General features: G+C 42.2%; 1 protein-coding gene across 8 annotated transcripts in view; it reads right to left on the reverse strand.

Moving 5' to 3' along the window:
- Positions 1–19,357, reverse strand: part of cep290 (centrosomal protein 290) — a 249,852-nt gene that overhangs the window by 69,065 nt on the left and 161,430 nt on the right. For all 8 annotated transcript variants that reach the window (XM_068050269.1, XM_068050268.1, XM_068050270.1 and 5 more), the window contains exons 20-28: positions 18,309–18,451; positions 14,953–15,117; positions 13,519–13,668; positions 11,251–11,366; positions 10,443–10,545; positions 8,566–8,796; positions 5,700–5,873; positions 4,919–5,030; positions 4,468–4,673 (exon numbers count right to left, since the gene is read on the reverse strand). In XM_068050269.1, coding sequence (XP_067906370.1) covers positions 4,468–4,673; positions 4,919–5,030; positions 5,700–5,873; positions 8,566–8,796; positions 10,443–10,545; positions 11,251–11,366; positions 13,519–13,668; positions 14,953–15,117; positions 18,309–18,451 — 1,400 coding nt within the window. The remainder of the gene's footprint in view (positions 1–4,467; positions 4,674–4,918; positions 5,031–5,699; positions 5,874–8,565; positions 8,797–10,442; positions 10,546–11,250; positions 11,367–13,518; positions 13,669–14,952; positions 15,118–18,308; positions 18,452–19,357) is intronic.

Consider the following 19,357-nt stretch of genomic DNA (forward strand, 5'->3'; position numbering starts at 1 on the left):
GGTCATGCCTCACAAGCCTTATTGAATTCTTTGAAGATGTGACAAAACACATTGATGAAGGAAGAGCAGTGGATGTGGTGTATATGGATTTTAGCAAGGCGTTTGATAAGGTTCCCCATGGTAGGCTCATTCAGAAAGTGAGGAGGCATGGGATACAGGGAAAGTTGGCTGTCTGGATACAAAATTGGCTGGCCCATAGAAGACAGAGGGTGGTAGTAGATGGAAAGTATTCAGCATGGAGCTCGGTGACCAGTGGTATTCCACAGGGATCTGTTCTGGGACCTCTGCTCTTTGTGATTTTTATAAATGACTTAGATGAGGAAGTGGAAGGCTGGGTTAGCAAGTTTGCCGATGACACAAAGGTTGCTGGAGTTGTGGATAGTGTGGAGGGCTGTTGTAGGTTGCAACGGGACATTCACAGGATGCAGAGCTGGGCTGAGAAGTGGCAGATGGAGTTCAACCTGGAAAAGTGTGAAGTGATTCATTTTGGAAGGTCGAATTTGAATGCAGAATACAGGCTTAAAGACAGGATTCTTGGTAGTGTGGAGGAACAGAGGGATCTTGGGGTCCATGTCCATCGATCGCTCAAAGTTGCCACCCAAGTTGATAGGGTTGTTAAGAAGGCGTATGATGTGTTGGCTTTCATTAACAGGGGGATTGAGTTTCAGAGCCGCGAGTTTATGCTGCAGCTCTATAAGGCCCTGGTTCGACCACACTTGGAATATTGTGTTCAGTTCTGATCGCCTCATTATAGGAAGGATGTGGAAGCTTTAGAGAGGGTGCAAAGGAGATTTACCAGGATGCTGCCTGGACAGGAGGGCATGTCTTACGAAGAAAGATTGAGGGAGCTAGGGCTATTCTCATTGGAGCGAAGAAGGATGAGAGGTGACTTGATAGAGGGGTACAAGATGATGAGAGGCATAGATAGAGTGGATAGCCAGAGACTTTTTCCCAGGGTGGAAAGGGCTATCACCAGGGGGCATAATTTTAAGGTGATTGGAGGAAGGTTTTGGGGAGATGTCAGAGGTAGGTTCTTTACGCAGAGAGTGGTGGGTGCGTGGAATGCGCTGCCAGCGGTGGTAGTAGAAGCAGATACATAAGGGACATTTAAGCGACTCTTGGATAGGTACATGGATGATAGTAGAATGAAGGGTAGGTAGTTAGTTTGATCTTAGAGTAGGTTAAAGGTTCGGCACAACATCGTGGGCCGAAGGGCCTGTACTGTGCTGTACTGTTCTTTGTTCTCTGTTCTATACATCTCCCAATGCCATTGCATTACCACAAAATGAACTCCATCTTGATAATAGCAAAGGACTTGCATTTATCTGGCTTAAGGCATCCCAAAGTACTTTATAGCCAATTAAGTACTTTTTCAAATGTACTCACTGTTGTAATATAGGGAAACATGGCAGCCATTTTATGCACAGCATAGTCCTCCAAACAGCAATAGGATACATTAATCAGATAACCTGCTCTAAAGATGTTAGTCAGGGATAAATATCAGGGGAGAACTCTCCTCTTCTTCGTTGAATAGTGACATGGGATCTTCTACATCTACCTGATTAATTGCACCTCCGACATTGCAGCACTCCATGAGTATCACTCTGAAGTGTCAGCCTGGATTATGTGTTGAAGTCTCTGGAGTTGGGGGCTTCAACTCAGAGGCAATAGTGCGACCACTGAGACAAGGATGATTATGGTATTAAAGTAGGTGCCAAGTGGAAACCGGACACTTTCCTACACAGAAAGGGTTGAACTCAGAGGTCTCGATCCTGTTCATTGCTTTTGAAAACTCCTAGGGCTGGATTTTATGCAGGAGGCGGGGCTCCCAGCGCCAGATGGAAGAAGATGTGGAGCGGATCCCGCCTCTGCAATTTTTCTGACCTCCAGAGCAATTCTCTGGTCTTCTGAGGTCAAGGTTTAAGGAGGCGGGATCCCTGTCCCTTGAAACACCTAATAGGGACGGGGATTCCCACCCCCAAGAGCTGCTGGCCAATCACAGCGCCGGCAGCTCAACAGTATCAGCAGCGCCATTGGGAGCAGTGGCCACTGCCGGTACTGCAAAGGCCTTGGGCCCAAGCCCAGCGGTGGAACTCTGCACCCGAGGTAGGCAGGGTGGGGTCGCTGGGGCGAGTCCGTAAGGCCCTAGCAGGGGGCCCTGGGGAGTACAGTGGTTCCCTGGATGGGGAAGGGGGTCCTCCATGGGCCACAAATTGCCCACGAAGGAGGCACCCCACCCCAAGCCCAAGAGGAGGGTGCCTCGTTTTTCAAGGCATGCTCCCCATGTGGCGGAGGCCCCACAAAGATCCCACCGGCGGCGAGAAGAGGCCCTTATTTGGCCTCTGGATGGGAAGGCTTATCCCACCCCCGGGAAGATCGCAATCCCAGCGTTGGGTTCCGTGGCAGCCGCTGCTGCTCCGATTCTCCGGCCCCCCCCAATCAACGGAACCCGACACTGGGAACAAAATCCAGCCCCTTGTGTTTAGTTCAAAAGCAACATAGCCAATAGTAGAAGCAAGTGTTCTTTTCAACTGCATAATGTTGTGGGAACAAGGCTGTTTGAATGAGAAAGGCAGGAGATTAAAATACATTGCAGAATGTCACACCTCCAAAGGTGGAGTTGTTAACTGTATAATAATTGATTATTTAATTGTATTCAGGTGGTGGTCATGAACTGGGGATTCACACATTTGTAATGTATATCTCTGTAAATAAAAGCTTATGAAATGTATAAAGATTAGGCTCTAGTTCTATTCTCATCATCTGGCTTTCTGAAATAGAACAAGGATTTCTGCGATAAGAGGCTTGTTCTGTGAGGAGAGACTGTTTAGAATGGGCCCATACTTTCTAGAGTTTAGATGACAGATGATCCCATTGAAACAAAAAAGATTCTAAGAGGATTTGACAGGGTAGGTGCTGGGAGGCTGGAGAGTCTAGAACTAGAGGTTATAGTTTCAGGATAAGGGCTTGGCCATTTTGGACAGAGATGAGGAGAAATTGCTTCACTCAGAGGGTTGTGAATCTTTGGAATTCTCTACCCCAGAGAGCTGTGGATGCTCAGTTGTTGAGTATATTCAAGGATGAGGCCGATAGATTGCTAGACTCTAAGGAAATCAAGGGATATGGTGATTGGGTGGGAACGTGGAGTTGAAGTCGAAGATTGGCCATGATCTTATTGATCAGGCTTACTCATGCTCCTATTTTTTATTTGATGTTTTTATGTAGCCGGCATACCACAGGACATCACAACTCAAAAGTATGTGTTGGTCAAGTATCAATAAAAAAACAAATAATCACAAACCACAATTTGTTACATGAATGATACAAATTAGATGACAAACATAAAATAAAAGCAAAATACTGCTGATGCTGGAAATCTGAAATAAAACAAGAAATGCTGGAAATACTCAGCAGGTCTGGCAGATCTGTGGAGAGAGAGAAGCAGAGTTAACGTTTCAGGTCAGTGACCCTTCATCAGAACTGACAAATATTAGAAATTTAAAAGATTTTAAGCAAGTAAAGCGGGGGGTGGGGCAAGAGATAACAAAAGAGGTGTTGATAGGACAGGGTCACAGAGAATAGCTGACCAGAAGGTCATGGAACAAAGGCAAATAGTATTTTAATGGTGTGTTGAAAGACAAAGTGTTAGTACAGAGAGGGTGTGAATTGACTGTAAAGCACAAAGCGCTCCAAGCACCAACATTAAAAAAAAATTTTTAAAACAGTAACTGTGGGTAGGCACAGTAGAAACAAACTAACCAAACTAAAAAAACTAAAATAAAATAACCACATAAAAAAGAAAAAATAACTAAACATAAAAAGGGGACCATCATGCTCTGACATTGAACTCAATGCTCAGTCCAGCAGGCTGTAGTGTGCCTAATTGGTAAATGAGATGCTGTTCCGCGAGCTTGCGCTGATGTTCACTGAAACACTGCAGCAATCCCAGGACAGAGATGTGAGCATGAGTGTGGCTGGGGAAGCAGTGGGGGGGGGGGGGGTTGGGTGTTGAAATGGCCAGCAACCGAAAGCTCGGGGTCATGCTTACGGACTGAGCAGAGGTGTTCTGCAAAGCGGTCACCCAATCTGCATTTGGTCTCCCCAATGTAGAGGAGACCACATTGTGAGCAGCGAATACCATACAGTAAAAAGAGGAGTGTTTGGGGCCTTGGATAGTGAGGAGAGAGGAGGTAAATGGGCAGATATTACATCTCCTGCGATTGCAGGGGAAAGTGCCGTGGGAAGGGGACGAGGTGGTGGGGGCAATGGAGAAGTGGACGAGGGTGTCGCGGAGGGATCATTCAGTATTTTACAGTACAGAAAAAAGCCATTCAGCCAATCATGCCTGCATTGACTCTCCGACCCTATTCTCAAACAATGTACTTTGTGTATCTTTAACCAGAATACTAATAATCCATTAGAATTTTTACACTGACAAACACATATATAAAAACAAGTGCAACATACCTCAGAAAATTTTGTTTCAAGTTCAGAGTTCCGTTCTTCGACTTGTTTTAGTGTGTTGCGTACATGCTCGTACATCTTCTGAGCATGTTCTGCTCTTTGCCGTTCATTTAGTTCCTTCATTTCCAGCATGGTAATCTTTTTGGATATAGATACAATTTCACTGTTGGTAACTGCTTTTGTTGCTTTATCCATGGCAGCAGGACCTCCTAAAATAAAACCTAAAATGGTAATCACCTGTATCAGGTTTATTAATTTCCCCCAGAACAGAAAACCTGAAAGTGCTATCTATCCTGAAAACTCCAACACGATAGAGTACTTGCAAGTTTATACCAGCCTGCAAGATAGTGAAATGCAATCAAATTAAACAGGGGATAAGTAATAAAGTTATAAAATGGATATTTAGTTAAGTGTTTAAAATATTTTGGCTCTGTGACAGTCACATGCCACTTACCTAGTTTGTCCATTTGTTCCCAGGCTTGCTCCAGGGTGTGCAGTTTTTCCTTTGTAATTTCCAGTTCCTTATTTAAGGTGTTAATTTGCTCATGTAATACAGTATTTTCACCCTTAAAGAAAAGCAAGTTGGTGGCTTATAAAACTCATCTTTTATTTTACTTTACAGCCCTCATTATTGCTAACATCTATCTATTAAGCTCAAGTGCTCGAGTAGCATTTACACGCTATGCCCAGAAACAAAAAGCAAACAGCTTTCCTTTTTTCTTCATAGTCTATTCTGAACAGAGATACATTTTGGGAACTTCATTCAGTATTGAAATGCCTTTTTATGCAGAATGTAGAGAGGAAAATAAGGTGGGGAGCATCGCACATTGGTAACAGAGATATTTAAATTAATGGAAGCGGTATCAGGTGGGGTCCGCTACTAGCAGGCTATGTTCCCTGCCCGTTTTTTTTCTTTAACACCCAGGCAGTAAAGCCAAAAATCATTGGATAAACCCAGTGGATAAAATCAACATTTGTGAAAGGTTCAGTTTCCCAAACACGTAACTTTTCTTTTTTAAAAAAAAGTTACAATAATTTTAAAAGCAATTAAGACTACTCTTCCACATAAAGATTGATGGAATGATCTATTTTTGTACAAGGCATGTTTTCAATAAATGAATATTGTGTCACAAACACCTTTTCCATATTACTCACACACCTTTATTATGCTTGAGAAACAAAAATGAAAATAATTTACCTCACATAAAAATTAAAAATTGTAATTATTTGCTTACCTCCAAATGCTCTAGATTAGTGGTTTTCTGGACTAACAGGTTGTCTTTCTGCAGCAGATCCCTGTACTTAGCTGTGAGTTCATTAAACTGTTTGTTAGCTCGTTCCAGATCTGTTAAAGGTACACTTTCATCCAAAGCTTTCTGCAATGCAGCGATTTTAAAACTAGCCATGTCCTAGAAATAGATTGAACAGCAAACAAATAAACACCACAAACTTTTATAATACAAAACAAAAAGAGATACTGTAATATACTCAGTGCTTGGATTAAAAACACAACAGCGCAAAGTGAATTTGGTAATTAATGATCTTTAAATACAGACTACGATGAAGGTATTTTCTATGGCAGCGAGGCCTGGACAACGTATGTCAGCCAAGAGCGACGTCTCAATTCATTCCATCTTCGCTGCCTCCGGAGAATACTTGGCATCAGGTGGCAGGACCGTATCTCCAACACAGAAGTCCTTGAGGTGGCCAACATCCCCAGCTTATACACACGACTGAGTCAGCGGCGCTTGAGATGGCTTGGCCATGTGAGCCACATGGAAGATGGCAGGATCCCCAAAGACACATTGTACAGCGAGCTCGCCACTGGTATCAGACCCACCGGCCGTCCATGTCTCCGCTTTAAAGATGTCTGCAAACGCGACATGAAGTCCTGTGACATTGATCACCAGTCGTGGGAGTCAGTTGCCAGCGATCGCCAGAGCTGGCGGTCAGCCATAAAGACGGGGCTAAAGTGTGGCGAGTCGAAGAGACTTAGCAGTTGGCAGGAAAAAAGACAAAAGCGCAAGGGGAGAGCCAACTGTGTAACAGCCCCGACAAACAAATTTTTCTGCAGCACCTGTGGAAGAGCCTGTCACTCTAGAATTGGCCTTTATAGCCACGCCAGGCGCTGCTCCACACACCACTGACCACCTCCAGGCGCTTACCCATTGTCTCTGGAGATAAGGAGGCCAAAGAAGATTATTTCAATATCGGTGATAGTTCAGTAACATTTCTATTCCTTCTCCAAATCTAGTAGGTAAATTTGTTTAAACTTTTTGTCATCGAAGTGAATAACATGGGTCCCCCAGAGCCACATATAAAGCTTAAATGAATGTTCTCACTAATCTACATATATCAAACCGTAGACACTAACTCATCCTGGTGTTCTGTGATGAATGATGCAACTATACAAAGTGCAAATTTCCTGATCCATGAAATTCAAACAGGAAAAATTAGTAAGTTAGAAATATAAGTACAAATGGAACAGAGTTCTGTGGGTGTTATGCTTTGGAACCTTTCAAACATTTTTCCACAGAAAGATTTTGGTTATCTTTAAATTTTTTTCTGTTTTAGAGCACAGGCATTCATGCAAGTTAAAAAAAAGACCCCAAGGCCATAGTTATATGTTAACTCATTAGTATGTTAATGAGTTAGCTATGACGCAGTTTCTTTACAAATTGCAAAGAATAAGCAATTTGTTAGCTTCTCTCAGCAATTGGAAAACATTTAAAGCCAATATAGGTGATTTGTCTTGATCTCTGTGAATAAAACCAGATAAAATCCAGAGATACAGGGGGCTGAATTTTACCGGCCCCCCGACTTTGGGGTCGTGGTGGGGGCGGGGGGCTGGAAAATGTCTCTGGGAGAAGCCTGGGACACTCCCTGACAATATTATTGGCAGCGGCGAGGCCTTGTGGCGGTCCCCCCACCACTAGGCAATGGGACCAACATTTCAATATGTTAATAACTGTAAATGAACCAATAATTACTGACCTCGTCACACCGGCCACCCCGCTCCGATATTACGGTCGGTGGCCGGCACTCCCATACCATCCGATCTCCGACCAGTGAAGTATGGCGGGACACTGGCAGGGAGGGGGGAGGAGATAAGGCTTCAGGGCGGGGCGGGGGGACTGGGGTCAAACCTTTTTGATTGGTCTAGGGGGTGGTGGGAAGGGGTAAATTTCATAGTTCATTAACTTTGAGGGGGGGGGCAGGATAGGATTGCAAGGTAAGATTTTTTTTGGGGGGGGAAGAGGGCAAGTAATAAATTTTAATGTCATTGGGGGGGGTAGGGGAAGAAGGTCATGATAAATTTATTCAGTTTATTATAATCTGGTTTCTTTAAAAATTCAATTACATTGAAGGGCTTGAAGCAGGTCAGGGCCAGTCCGCCCTGGCCATGTAAATGAGTCCCCGTGTATAATACTATGGCGCTCCGCGGAGTAAATCAGGTACATGCGCCCCGCCATCTTTGCAGCTCACCGCCAAGATTGGTGGTGAGCTGGTAAAATTCAGCCCTGGGCCATCAGCATGTTTTTTTGAAGGGAATGCTGCAAGGCCTTTCACCAAAACTAGGAGGGTAGTTAGAAGTCATGTCCTTTAAGGCAAGTAAGATGACCCAATGATATGGGGAACCATGGCATTATTTATTTTTATATAATTATGCAAAGAGAAGTTGAAAGAAGTGAGTTTGATAATAATTGCAACTGTGAAATAAAGCAACTTAATGATTTGTACCTGCCCTTAACTCATCAAGTGTTTGCTGGGTCCAACTATGGAAAATTGAAGAAACTCAGGTGTGAATTACACAAATATCTGGTTCAGGGGATAGTGTTGCTACACCCCTGTGTGACAAGGGTATTGTTACACCTCCACGTGACAATGTAGATATAGGGCAGTGTGATTAAAACAATCAAACCAATTATCAAAATCGACTGACACCACAGCACCTGAGAAGGTATCTACATCAGACCTGCATTTGTAAAACTAGGCTTGTGCTTTGGTCATTAGCAACATAAACCAAGTTATTTACATCGGAGAAAAATCCAAAGAACCAGTTTCCATTTTATTTCCCTTCTGCCTTTAATAGGTACTTACCTTGAATCTCTGCAGGTATCCAATTCTTTCACCAACAGCTGCCTCCATGCCTATTATTTCACTCTTGAGCTTGTTATTTTCTTTCCTTAGGTGCTGTTCCATTTCCAGCAGGGTTGTGTAGCGCCTTGTTAAGGAACTTTCATTAACCCGCAGGACAGTTAATTTGCTAGTAATCCCTGCAAGTTTTTTCTTGATTTCATCAGGATCCATCTGAAGTGTTTCCAGTAGTTGCTAATTTAGAAGTGGAGAATAGTTACAAAATTACACAATATGGTTTATAATTTCCTACAGTCAGAAAAAAAACTTTAAGGAAAATTACTGAAAAATTCGGGTAGACCCAGTTATGCTGCGCGAGGGACATGGGGCAGAATGGTGAGCTCTGAGGCATTCCTGATATTGGGCTTCCTGTCTGCCATTTTAGGGCCTTAGGTTTCTGTGTAGAGCCCAAAAACAAGTGCTGCAATTTCTACAGCCATATATTTGATATTGATCTATGCAACAATTTTTTAATTTCCCAGTTATGTATAAATCATGAATTATAGCCAGTTTACATATTTGGACATAAAGAATTACCTATTTGCATCAATTGTACTATGCATTCTTTAAAAAGTTTACATTTTTTTACGGACTTGGAAAGAGAAAATAAACCATATTAGGGTCACAAAAAGTGTGGAGGTGACATCCTGGAGCTAAGTGTCTCTGCTGGAAACCTCTGGCACTGACTCTGCCACAGTATGCGAGGCCAGGGGTACTTCTCTAATTTTAATATAGCTGGATGAATGCTTAAACAACATCTAACACAGAAGCATAGGAACAGAAGAAGGCCATTCAGCCCCGAGAGCCTGCTCTGTAATTCAATTAAATCATGGCTGCTCTGCACCTCAACTCCATTTACCCACCTTTGTTCCATATTTGATGATACCTTCAAAAGGGAGCTGGACCAGTTCCTGACTGGTCCATATAGAAAATGTATCTTTATAGATAACACTTGGTCCATGTGATCTCCTGCACTGTTTTTGATCACCTCAGGTGGTCAGAGAGGAATTTTCCAGAGGATATTTTCCATATTGGCCCTGAATTTTTTCTGCCGTTTTTGGCCTTGCCCAGGAGATTACATGGCTGCAGATTTCTACTACTTTTTGTGTGAAAAAGCTTTTAAAAAAATTGTTCATGGAATTTAGATGTCACTGGCAAGGCTAGCATTTCTTGCCCATCCAAATTATTCTTGAGGAAATGGTGGTGAGCCGCTTTCTTGAACCGCAGCAGTCCATGGAGTGTTGGTGCACCCACAGTGCTGTTAGGGAGCGAGTTCCAAGATTTTGCTGTGCTGATGAAGGAACAGCTGATATATTTCCAAATCAGGATGGTGTGTGACTTGGAGGGAAACTTGCAGATGGTGGTGTTCCCAGGCACCTGCTGCTCTTGTCCTTCTAGATATTAGAGGTCATGGGTTTGAAGGTGCTAATCACTCAACTGCCTAGCTCTAATTATAAGGTTATGTCCTGTGTTCTTGTTTCCCCCAAAAACAAAAAAAATTTATCTTTATCTACCCTATCAAACCCATCACTCATTTCAAACACCTCAATTAGATCACTCCTCAACCTTATCAAGGGTATTCAAGGAAATGCAAGCCTGTCCTTTAAGACCTGGTAACATTCTGGTGAATCTTAACTGTACCGAAGTTAATATATCTTTCCTAGGTTTGGAGCCCAGAATAGAACTCCTGATGGGGTCTGACCAAGATTTTGTACAATTGAAGCATCACTTCCTCCCCTTTGTGTTCCAACTTCCTTGAGTTAATGGCAAACAATCCATCAGGCTTTTTGATAAGTTTTAGTACCTGTGCACCAACATTTAGTGATTTGTGTAACACTTACATTGTATTCCTCAATTTTTACTTGATCTTGTTCCTTTAAATCCTCAAACTTTTTCTTTTCTTCTTCAATTTTTTGAATATCCTTTTGCCAGGATTCCCTTTCGCTGTACATAAGAATATCAGTCATTGTTTTCAAGTTAGTTATAGCATCATGATGTTTGTACCCATAAAAAGATTCTTGCTCCTGCTTTGGCTCCTGAACGGTGAACATGGGACCCGGCACAAATTGTCTTTTCCATCCTCCGTAATTCAGAGGTCTAGAACTCGCCAAGCATTCGGCCATCACTCCTTGGCTACTCTCACTGGGTTTAGCACGCCAATTGAGGCTCTCGAGGCATGGTGCTTGTAGCCACTAGTGAGAGCCTGGGGGAGTCATCAGGTGCAGTGGTGCAGTTGTTTACCAATGCAGAAGTGCCTCCTTTAGGCCTCACTCCTTACCAGGAAAGTCTAAGGAAGTGCTGGACAGAAAATGCCAAGAGTGACCAGTCACAGAAAGGGATACAGATGACTAAAGCAGTCAGGCAAGTTTAGAACCAACAACAGTGGAGTGAATTCACTTGTTCCATCGTTGCTGTTGAGCTTATGAGCAGGAATTTAGTCATTGTAGTATAGCAACATTCTTTGACAATAACGGTGTTTAATTCTAGTTTTCAAAACCAGTATTTTAATTGGTGCACTCTAGTGTCTGGGTTTCAATTAAAAGAACAAAATAACCAATACAGGAGTATTCAGAATGACCAGTCATGCTGAGCATAATTCCAGAAATAGATAATGATCTGTTTATTGAGAAACAATTTGTGTTTTGATACCTTTGATATTCTTTATACAGCAATCCTTGTTGATGACGAATTACTGCAAATTTGCGTTTGTGATCTTCAGCCGCCTCTTGCAGTTTCTTTTCTTCTTTCTCTTTATTTGAGATTTCCTAAAAAAGATAAAGAGTCTCCTGATAACAACTTTAGTGGTAAAATGGTGGGAGGGAATATTCCTTTTTCAAAAAGGTTTGCGATTGCTGAAGGGCCGTGGCAGGTGGACACATGCCTACATTTCTACTCTCAGGCTATCAACGGAGGGCACTTAGCATAGACTAGGTACTTGACCCGACTGAGCAGTTTTGGGGAACCACAAAATAAAAAAAGGTGCGGAGCCGATTAACCTTACCACTCTACTGGTTGCCAGCAGCAAAATTAGTAGAGGGCGGCAATTAAAGATTGCTCGGAAAGTAATTTATTTTCAAAGGAGGAAAGAAGAAGATCAGTTAGAAATGGAATTGTGTGCATTCTGGTTATTTGGGACAAGGGGAATGTGCCAAAAGCCTCTAGAAAAAAAAGAGGAAAAAAAAGAGGAAGAATCAAGCCAAATCTCTCGTGTACCTTCTGATGATGGGTCACAGAGAACTACTGACAAAGAGCAAGGACAGAGTCATCTGTCTGTTAATACTCCGATGAATGAATGGGTCACTTGCCAGTATCTTTGCACCTTATTGTACAACGTGGCCCATGGAACTCACTCCAGTACATCTTCTCCAGCTATCCTGGGAGAGTCTTGTGCATAATTTATCTGACTACTTGGCTGAGGTATGTTAATTGTATATTAACTGAGTTTTTAATTGTATTCAGGTGGTGAGTATTAACTGGGGTTCACTTATGCTCCTACATATAGGAGCAGACTGAAACTGTGTAAATAAAAGCTTGTAAGCGTGTAAAGATTAAGCTCTGATTCTGTCCTTCACCACTTGCTTAGCTTTCAAAGATATAACAACGTACGTGCTCTGGAAAATTTGAACTTTGCCTTCTCTAAGAGTGGAGAGACATGGTCGGACGGGATTTAATGATGAGGAAGGTATGGCTGGGGAGAAAGTGGAGAACACAGAGTATCGGGAAGTTTTATGCTTACTTTTTACCCTTATTCAAAAGGATGTGTGGCTGTGAAATGCAAACCCTGCAAGGTCTTAGGTCTTTAAGATTATGAAAGGATTTAAAAAGGTAGACAGAGAATATGTTTCCACTTGTGGGAAAGAGAAAAACTAAGGGTCATAAATATAAGATAGTCTAAATCCATTGGGGAATTCAGGAAGAACTTTTTTTTAACCCAGAGAGTTGCTGGAATGTGGAACTCACTACCACAAGGAGTAGTTGAAGTGAATAGCATAGATGCATTTAAGGGGAAGCTAGATAAATACATGAGGGAGAAAGGAATAGAAGGATATGTTAGGGTTAGATGAAATAAGATGGAGGAGGCTCTTGTGGAGCATAAACATGGGCATGGATCGGTTGGGCCGAATGGCTTGTTTTTGTGCTGCACATTTTATATAAAGATCAGCCAGCTGGCCAAAACTCATGAATTAGGCCTACAGATGAAGAATGGTAATTTGGCAAGCTGTTGGGATGCTGTTGACTCCCAGTGAACTGTACCACAGCAAGAGCCAATGTCTTCTCTAGAGAAAAGAGAAGAAAATTAGGTCATAAAACAGTTTTTGAAAACAATTCTGAAATGAAGAATGTTAGGTTTTACTATATCATCAAACTTCCTTTGATTGCATAACATCTTTATGATTGATGAGTGGAGATGAGGAAATATTTTTTCACCCACAGGGTGGTGGGGGCCTGGAACTCACTGCCTGAAAGGGTAGTTGAGGCAGAAACCCCATTCAAAAGGAGTCTGGATATGCACCTCAAGTGCTATAATCTGCAGGGCTATGGACCAAATGCTTGAAGGTGGGATTAGAATAGATGGATTGTTTTTCGACTGGCACAGACATGATGGGCCAAGTGGCCTTTTTCTGTGCCTTAAACTTTCTATGATTTCTACGATTCTCAAGCAACTACTGGTCTATTTAGTAACCTGCCAGTAAAACAATAAAGACAACATCAAAAAAAATTGCTATGTTTTGCTTCTGGGAAACTAACATTGACATTCAACTTTGAACTCCCAAAATTTTCTACTGTTTTTATTTCATAAATTGCTGATAAATTTCATCACAAACACACATTCATGACTTTACATTGTAAACAGTAATAACAGAATAAGTGCTGGAATTAATTATTACTATATTCTAACAGGAAACATTTGCATACCTGTAGCAGCTGTACTAAATATTCATTAAGAGCGTTGATGACATCAATACTAGAAGGCACCATTCCTTCTGGTAGAGTGAGATGTTGGAACGTAACACTGCATCCTCCTGATTGACGTATTAGAGTTAAATCACTTTCCAGGTGTGTAATCTAAAAAAAAAGAGAAAGGCAATTCACTGAAGGTTTCAGTAAGTTTTTTTTTGGAAAATTTATTCTCGGGGTTTGGGCATTACGAACAAGGTCAACATGTATTGGCCATCCTCAGATGTCCTTGAGAGGGTGGTGGTGAGCTGCCATCTTGAACTGCTGCAGTCCGTGTGATGCAGATATGCCCACACTGCTGTTGGATAGGGAACTCCAGGATTTTGTCTCAGCAACAATAAACGAACGGATGACATATGCTCAAGTTAGGATGGTGTGTGTGACTTGGAGGTGATGGTGTTCCCATGTGCCTGCTGCTCTTGTCCTTCTATTATAAAAAAATATTTATTCTTGGGATTTGGGCGTCACTGGTAAGGCCAGCAATTATTGCCCAACCCTAATTGCCCTTGAGCAAGTGGTCATAAGACATATTCTTGAATACAACCGAGTGGCTTGCTAGGCTATTTCAGAGGACAGTTAAGAGTCAACCACCTTGCTGTGGGTCTGGAGTCACATATAGGCCAGACCAGGTAAGGATGCCAGATTTCCTTCTCTACAGGTGGAGGTCTTGGATTTGGAGAAATACAATTATACATAGGGCGGTGCAGTGGTTAGCACCGCAGTCTCACAGCTCCAGCGACCCGGGTTCAATTCTGGGTACTGCCTGTGTGGAGTTTGCAAGTTCTCCCTGTGTCTGCGTGGGTTTCCTCTGGGTGCTCCGGTTTCCTCCCACATGCCAAAGACTTGCAGGTTGATAGGTAAATTGGCCATTATAAATTGTCCCTAGTATAGGTAGGTGGTAGGGAAATATAGGGACAGGTGGGGATGTGGTAGGAATATGGAATTAGTGTAGGATTAGTATAAATGGGTGATTGATGGTCGGCACAGACTTGGTGGGCCGAAGGGCCTGTTTCAGTGCTGTATCTCTAACTAACTATCAATGATCTTCACCTGAGAACTTATACTTAAAGTTATCATTTAATGTTCTCTTTAAATGTGTACTGACAACTTAATAACATTATGTAGAGCTGAACTGAACTGCTAACCTGGTGCACGGAGGAATTTCATTCAAGAGTACAACAGTGCCACTTGTAAATTCAACCTCACACAATCTAGCTTGCAGAGTCCATGGTCCTTGTGATTGGGAGTTTAGCCACGATGTCACTTTTGAATTTACTTTTACTACCCTCCCACCCTTCACATTATGAGTTATTTCCTACATAATTCCTTGATTCTGTTATGAATTGCAAGATAGTTAAACACCACACTAACACAGATTTTGAGCATACGAACCCTTTCACTAGCTTTCGTCAGCTGATTGCCAGCTATACCAGCCTCCTTTCGAGCCTCTTTGAGCTCCTGCCGAAGTTCCTCATTTCGCCCCGTCAGCTGATCCACCTGAGCTTTCAGGTGAACATTGCTGTCAAATTTATTTGTGGCATTCTTTGCCTCAATTGCCTGAAACAATATTTGGAGCAGCTTAATTAGCATGTCAGCACACATTGCACTTTCTACCAGGGATAACAAAACAAAGTCACTTTGAACAAAATCACCACAACACACATATATCATGGAAAGAGTTTCAGTCAGGAGTGATTCTGTAGACCAATGCACAACATACATCAATTGTCAGTGGTTATCAGGTTTCCACTGTTGCCCTTCTGTCAACTGTTGCACATTGACTTTTCTGCGACTATGTGTTTCTTCTGCTGTTGACTTTGAACTACATGGGGTCAAGCTTCACAGAAAGATCAAGAGTGTGCTACATTTGCCCATGTTTTCTCGATGAATATCCCTGTCCCTAAGTCTTTCTTTTAGGTTATCTTCAAAAAGCTTTTTCTGACACCCCAGAATATAGCTTTCAGAACCTGTTTGTTCATCATCCAGTCAGCATACATGTCCCCCTGGAATATAACTACGACCCTAGGAACAGGAGTGGGCCATTTAGCCCCTCAAATCTGTTCAGGCATTACATTAAATTATGGCTGATCAATATCTTAACTCCATTTACCCACATTTTCCCTGATGCTAGTCATGGTACAACCCTCAGCAGTCATTCGTCTGTCTTGCCACTTAGCTTGCAATATAGATCATACACACACTTGGTGAAATATTTCTCGCTGTTTCATGTATTAAATGTAGGAAACAATGAGGAGCTGAATAATATACTTCTAGAGGACATAGATTAATGAAATGCCAGACATGTGACAGATGAAATTTAATACATAGAATGGTGGAGTGGTTAATTTTGGTAGGAAGAATGAAGAGGGACAATATAAACTAAATTTAAAGGGGGTGCAGGAACAGAAAGACTGGGCTGTCTAAATAGAAATCTTTGAAGGTGACAGGATAAATTGAGAAGGCTGGTAAAAAGGCAGATGGGATCCTTGGCTTTATGAATAGAGAAATAGATTACAAAAGCAAGAAGTTATGCTATATTTTTTGGACCCCAGCTGGAGTATATTGGCCCATTCTGAGGTATCAAGACCAAAAAGAGGATGCAGAGGAGATTCATCAGTATGAAACACTAGAAAATTTGGGATTGTTCTCCTCAGGGCAGAGAAGGTTAAGGGGAGATTTAATAGAACTGTTCAAAAAGAAGGGTTTTAATAGAGTAAATAAGGAGATGCTGTTTCCAGTGGCAAAAGGTGACACAAGAGTTTTTTTTTTAAAACATGGCACGCTATTATGAGTTGGAATGCAGAGCCTGAAAGGGTGGTGGAAGCAGATTCAAAAATAAATTTCAATAGGGAATTGGATAAATATATGAACCAGAAAAATGTGCAAAGTTATGGCGAAAGGATAGCTCTTCCAAAGAGCCAGCACAGGCACAATGAACTGAATGGCCTCCTTCTGTGCTGTATCATTCTATGAACACACTTAAGCCAATTCCAAAAGGCCATTGTTAGGAAGCCAATTCCCAAAGGTCAGTTTTAATAAGCCAACTCCCAAAGGCAGGGGTTTGCGGGGCTGATAGAGTAAATGACAGAGAAAAATCGCAGACTTCAGAGTGGGGCCAATCTGCACGCGATTGCTTCAAATTAGCAGGTATAACAAGGATTTCAAGTTGGTGAAGAGGCCTCAAAAGACTTCAATACTTTTTAGATTGCAGAATTCAGAGTATCACAAATGGGGAGAGACAAATAGAGAGGGGGAGAGAAACTTAGATGGAGAGAATGAGGGAGAAAGTCAAAGAAAGAGAGAGATGGAAAAGTGAGAGAGACAATAATTGATAAGTAGAAGTACCCAGCAGCAAGTCAGTAAACAAGGTGTAGTCAGGCTGTGTCAGGTGGCCAGTGGAATCAGGACCGTGTTTTGAGCTTGCCCAGCAGCAGCTGGGTTCTGGAATGTGGACTATCAGTGAGCAATAACACATGAAATATGATAGGAACTGAAAATATCTGTTGGTATCTTGCATTGTTATTAGCAATATGCATTTTTTTCTGCATCCAATCACACTTACAATTTATCATTGACCATTCTTGTTTCTTCTTCTTCTTTGGCCTCCTTGTCTCGAAAGACAATGGGTAAGCGCTTAGAGGTGGTCAATGGTTTGTGGAGCAGCGCCTGGAGTGGCTATAAAGGCCAATTCTAGAGTGACAGACTCTTCCACAGGCGCTGCAGATAAAATTGGTTGTCGGGGCTGTTACACAGATGGCTCTCTCCTTACACTTGTCTTTTTTCCTGCCAACTGCTCAGTCTCTTCGACTTTCCTCTCTTTAGCCCCGCCTTGATAGCTGTCCACCAGCTCTGGTGATCACTGGCAGCTGACTCCCACGACCTGTGGTCAATGTTGCAGGTCTTCATGTCGCATTTGCAGACGTCTTTAAAGCGGAGACATGGAGAGCCAGTGGGTCTGATACCAGTGAGGAGCTCGCTGTACAATGCGTCCTTGGGGATCCTGCCATCTTCCATGTGGCTCACATGGCCAAGCCATCTCAAGCGCTGCTGGCTCAGTAGGGTGTATATGCTGGGGAATGTTGACCACCTCGAGGACTTCTGCATTGGAGATACGGTCCTGCCACCTGATACCAAGGATTCTCCAGAGACAGCGAAGATGGAATGTACTGAGACATTGCTCTTGGCTGACCTACGTTGTCCAGGCCTCGCTGCTGTACAGCAAAGTACTGAGGACACAGGCTTGAAACACTCGGACTTTTGTGTTCCGTGTCAGTGCACCATTTTCCCACACCCTCTTGGCCAGTCTGGACATAGCAGCAGATGCCTTTCCCATGCGCTTGTTAATTTCTGCATCGAGAGACAGGTTACTGGTAATAGTTGAGCCTAGGTAGGTGAATTCTTGAACCGCTTCCAGAGCGTGGTTGCCGATATTGATGGATGGAGCATTTCTGACATCTTGTCCCATGATGTTCGTTTTCTTGAGGCTGATGGTTAGGCCAAATTTGTTGCAGGCATCAGCAATCCTGTCGATGAGTCTCTACAGACACTCTTTCGTGTGGGATGTAATTCACAGAATAACATAAGATGTAAATAACTAATCGCTCCTTGGCTCTCAGGCTTATGGTACAAAGCTGCTGCCACTTGGGAAACATCAGTTTTCAAGAGTTCACATTGTGAACCAGACATCTCTTATTGCATAAGTACAGTAACCATTAAAATTAGAACTTAAGAAGTTTGATGCTACTTACAGTAACTAGTCTCTCCAGACTTTCTATCTTCAGGATTTCTTCCCCTCCTGGTGGAGCAATTTCCACTTGTGTATCCTTTATGGCTTGTAAAATGTCTTCCATACCACACTTAAATTGCTTATTCTCTTCTCCCAGTTCTTTTACTATAACAAACCAATATTATTCATATTACTAAAGGACCAATAGTTGCCAGATTTAATTTGGTGGAAAAAGTCTTACTGATACATGCATTTGTACAAAACAAAATTCAGGTACATCATTGTTCTGGCACATGTTCTGTGATACTGCTCATGGTGAGCTGTACAAAAACTGTACATATATTTACTGTTAGACATATTTCCACAGACTAGACTTGTTAGCAAACTTAGAATCCATGGAATTAAAGGGACAGTGGCAACATGGATTCAAAACTGGCAATGGGATAGAAAGCAAAGAGTAGTGGTTCAGACGGAGGGAAGCATACAGTGGTCTTCTCTAGGGGTCAGTATTAGGACTTAAACACAAGAAATGCTGGAAAATGCTGGGGTCAGTATTAGGACCACTGCTGTTTTTGATATATATTAATAATCTGGACTTGGGCAACGGCATAATTTCAAAGTTTGCAGATGATACAAAATTCAGAAATGTAGTAAACAGTGAGGAGGATAGTAACAGACAGCAGGAGGATGCAGACAAACTCTAAAAATGGGCAAACTCATGGCAAATGAAATTTAACACACAGAAGGGAGATGTAATACATTTTGGTAAAAAAAAAATGAGAAGCAATGCAAGCTAAATGGTACAATTTTAATGGGGTACAGAGACAGAGATCTGGATGTGTATGTATACAAATTCCTGAAGGTGACAGGACAAATTGAGGAGGATGTTACAAAAGCATACTGGATCCTTAGCTTTATTAATAGAGGAATAAAGTACAAAAGCAAGGAAGTTATGCTAAACCTTTATAAATCACTGGTTCAGTCTCAGCTAGAATATTGTGTTTAATTCTGGGCACTACAATTTGGGAAGGATGTAAAGGCCTTGGAGAGGGTACAGAGGAAATTTATTAG

The sequence above is a fragment of the Heterodontus francisci genome, chromosome 18, assembly GCF_036365525.1.
Source record: "Heterodontus francisci isolate sHetFra1 chromosome 18, sHetFra1.hap1, whole genome shotgun sequence".
Classification (NCBI taxonomy): domain Eukaryota; kingdom Metazoa; phylum Chordata; class Chondrichthyes; order Heterodontiformes; family Heterodontidae; genus Heterodontus; species Heterodontus francisci.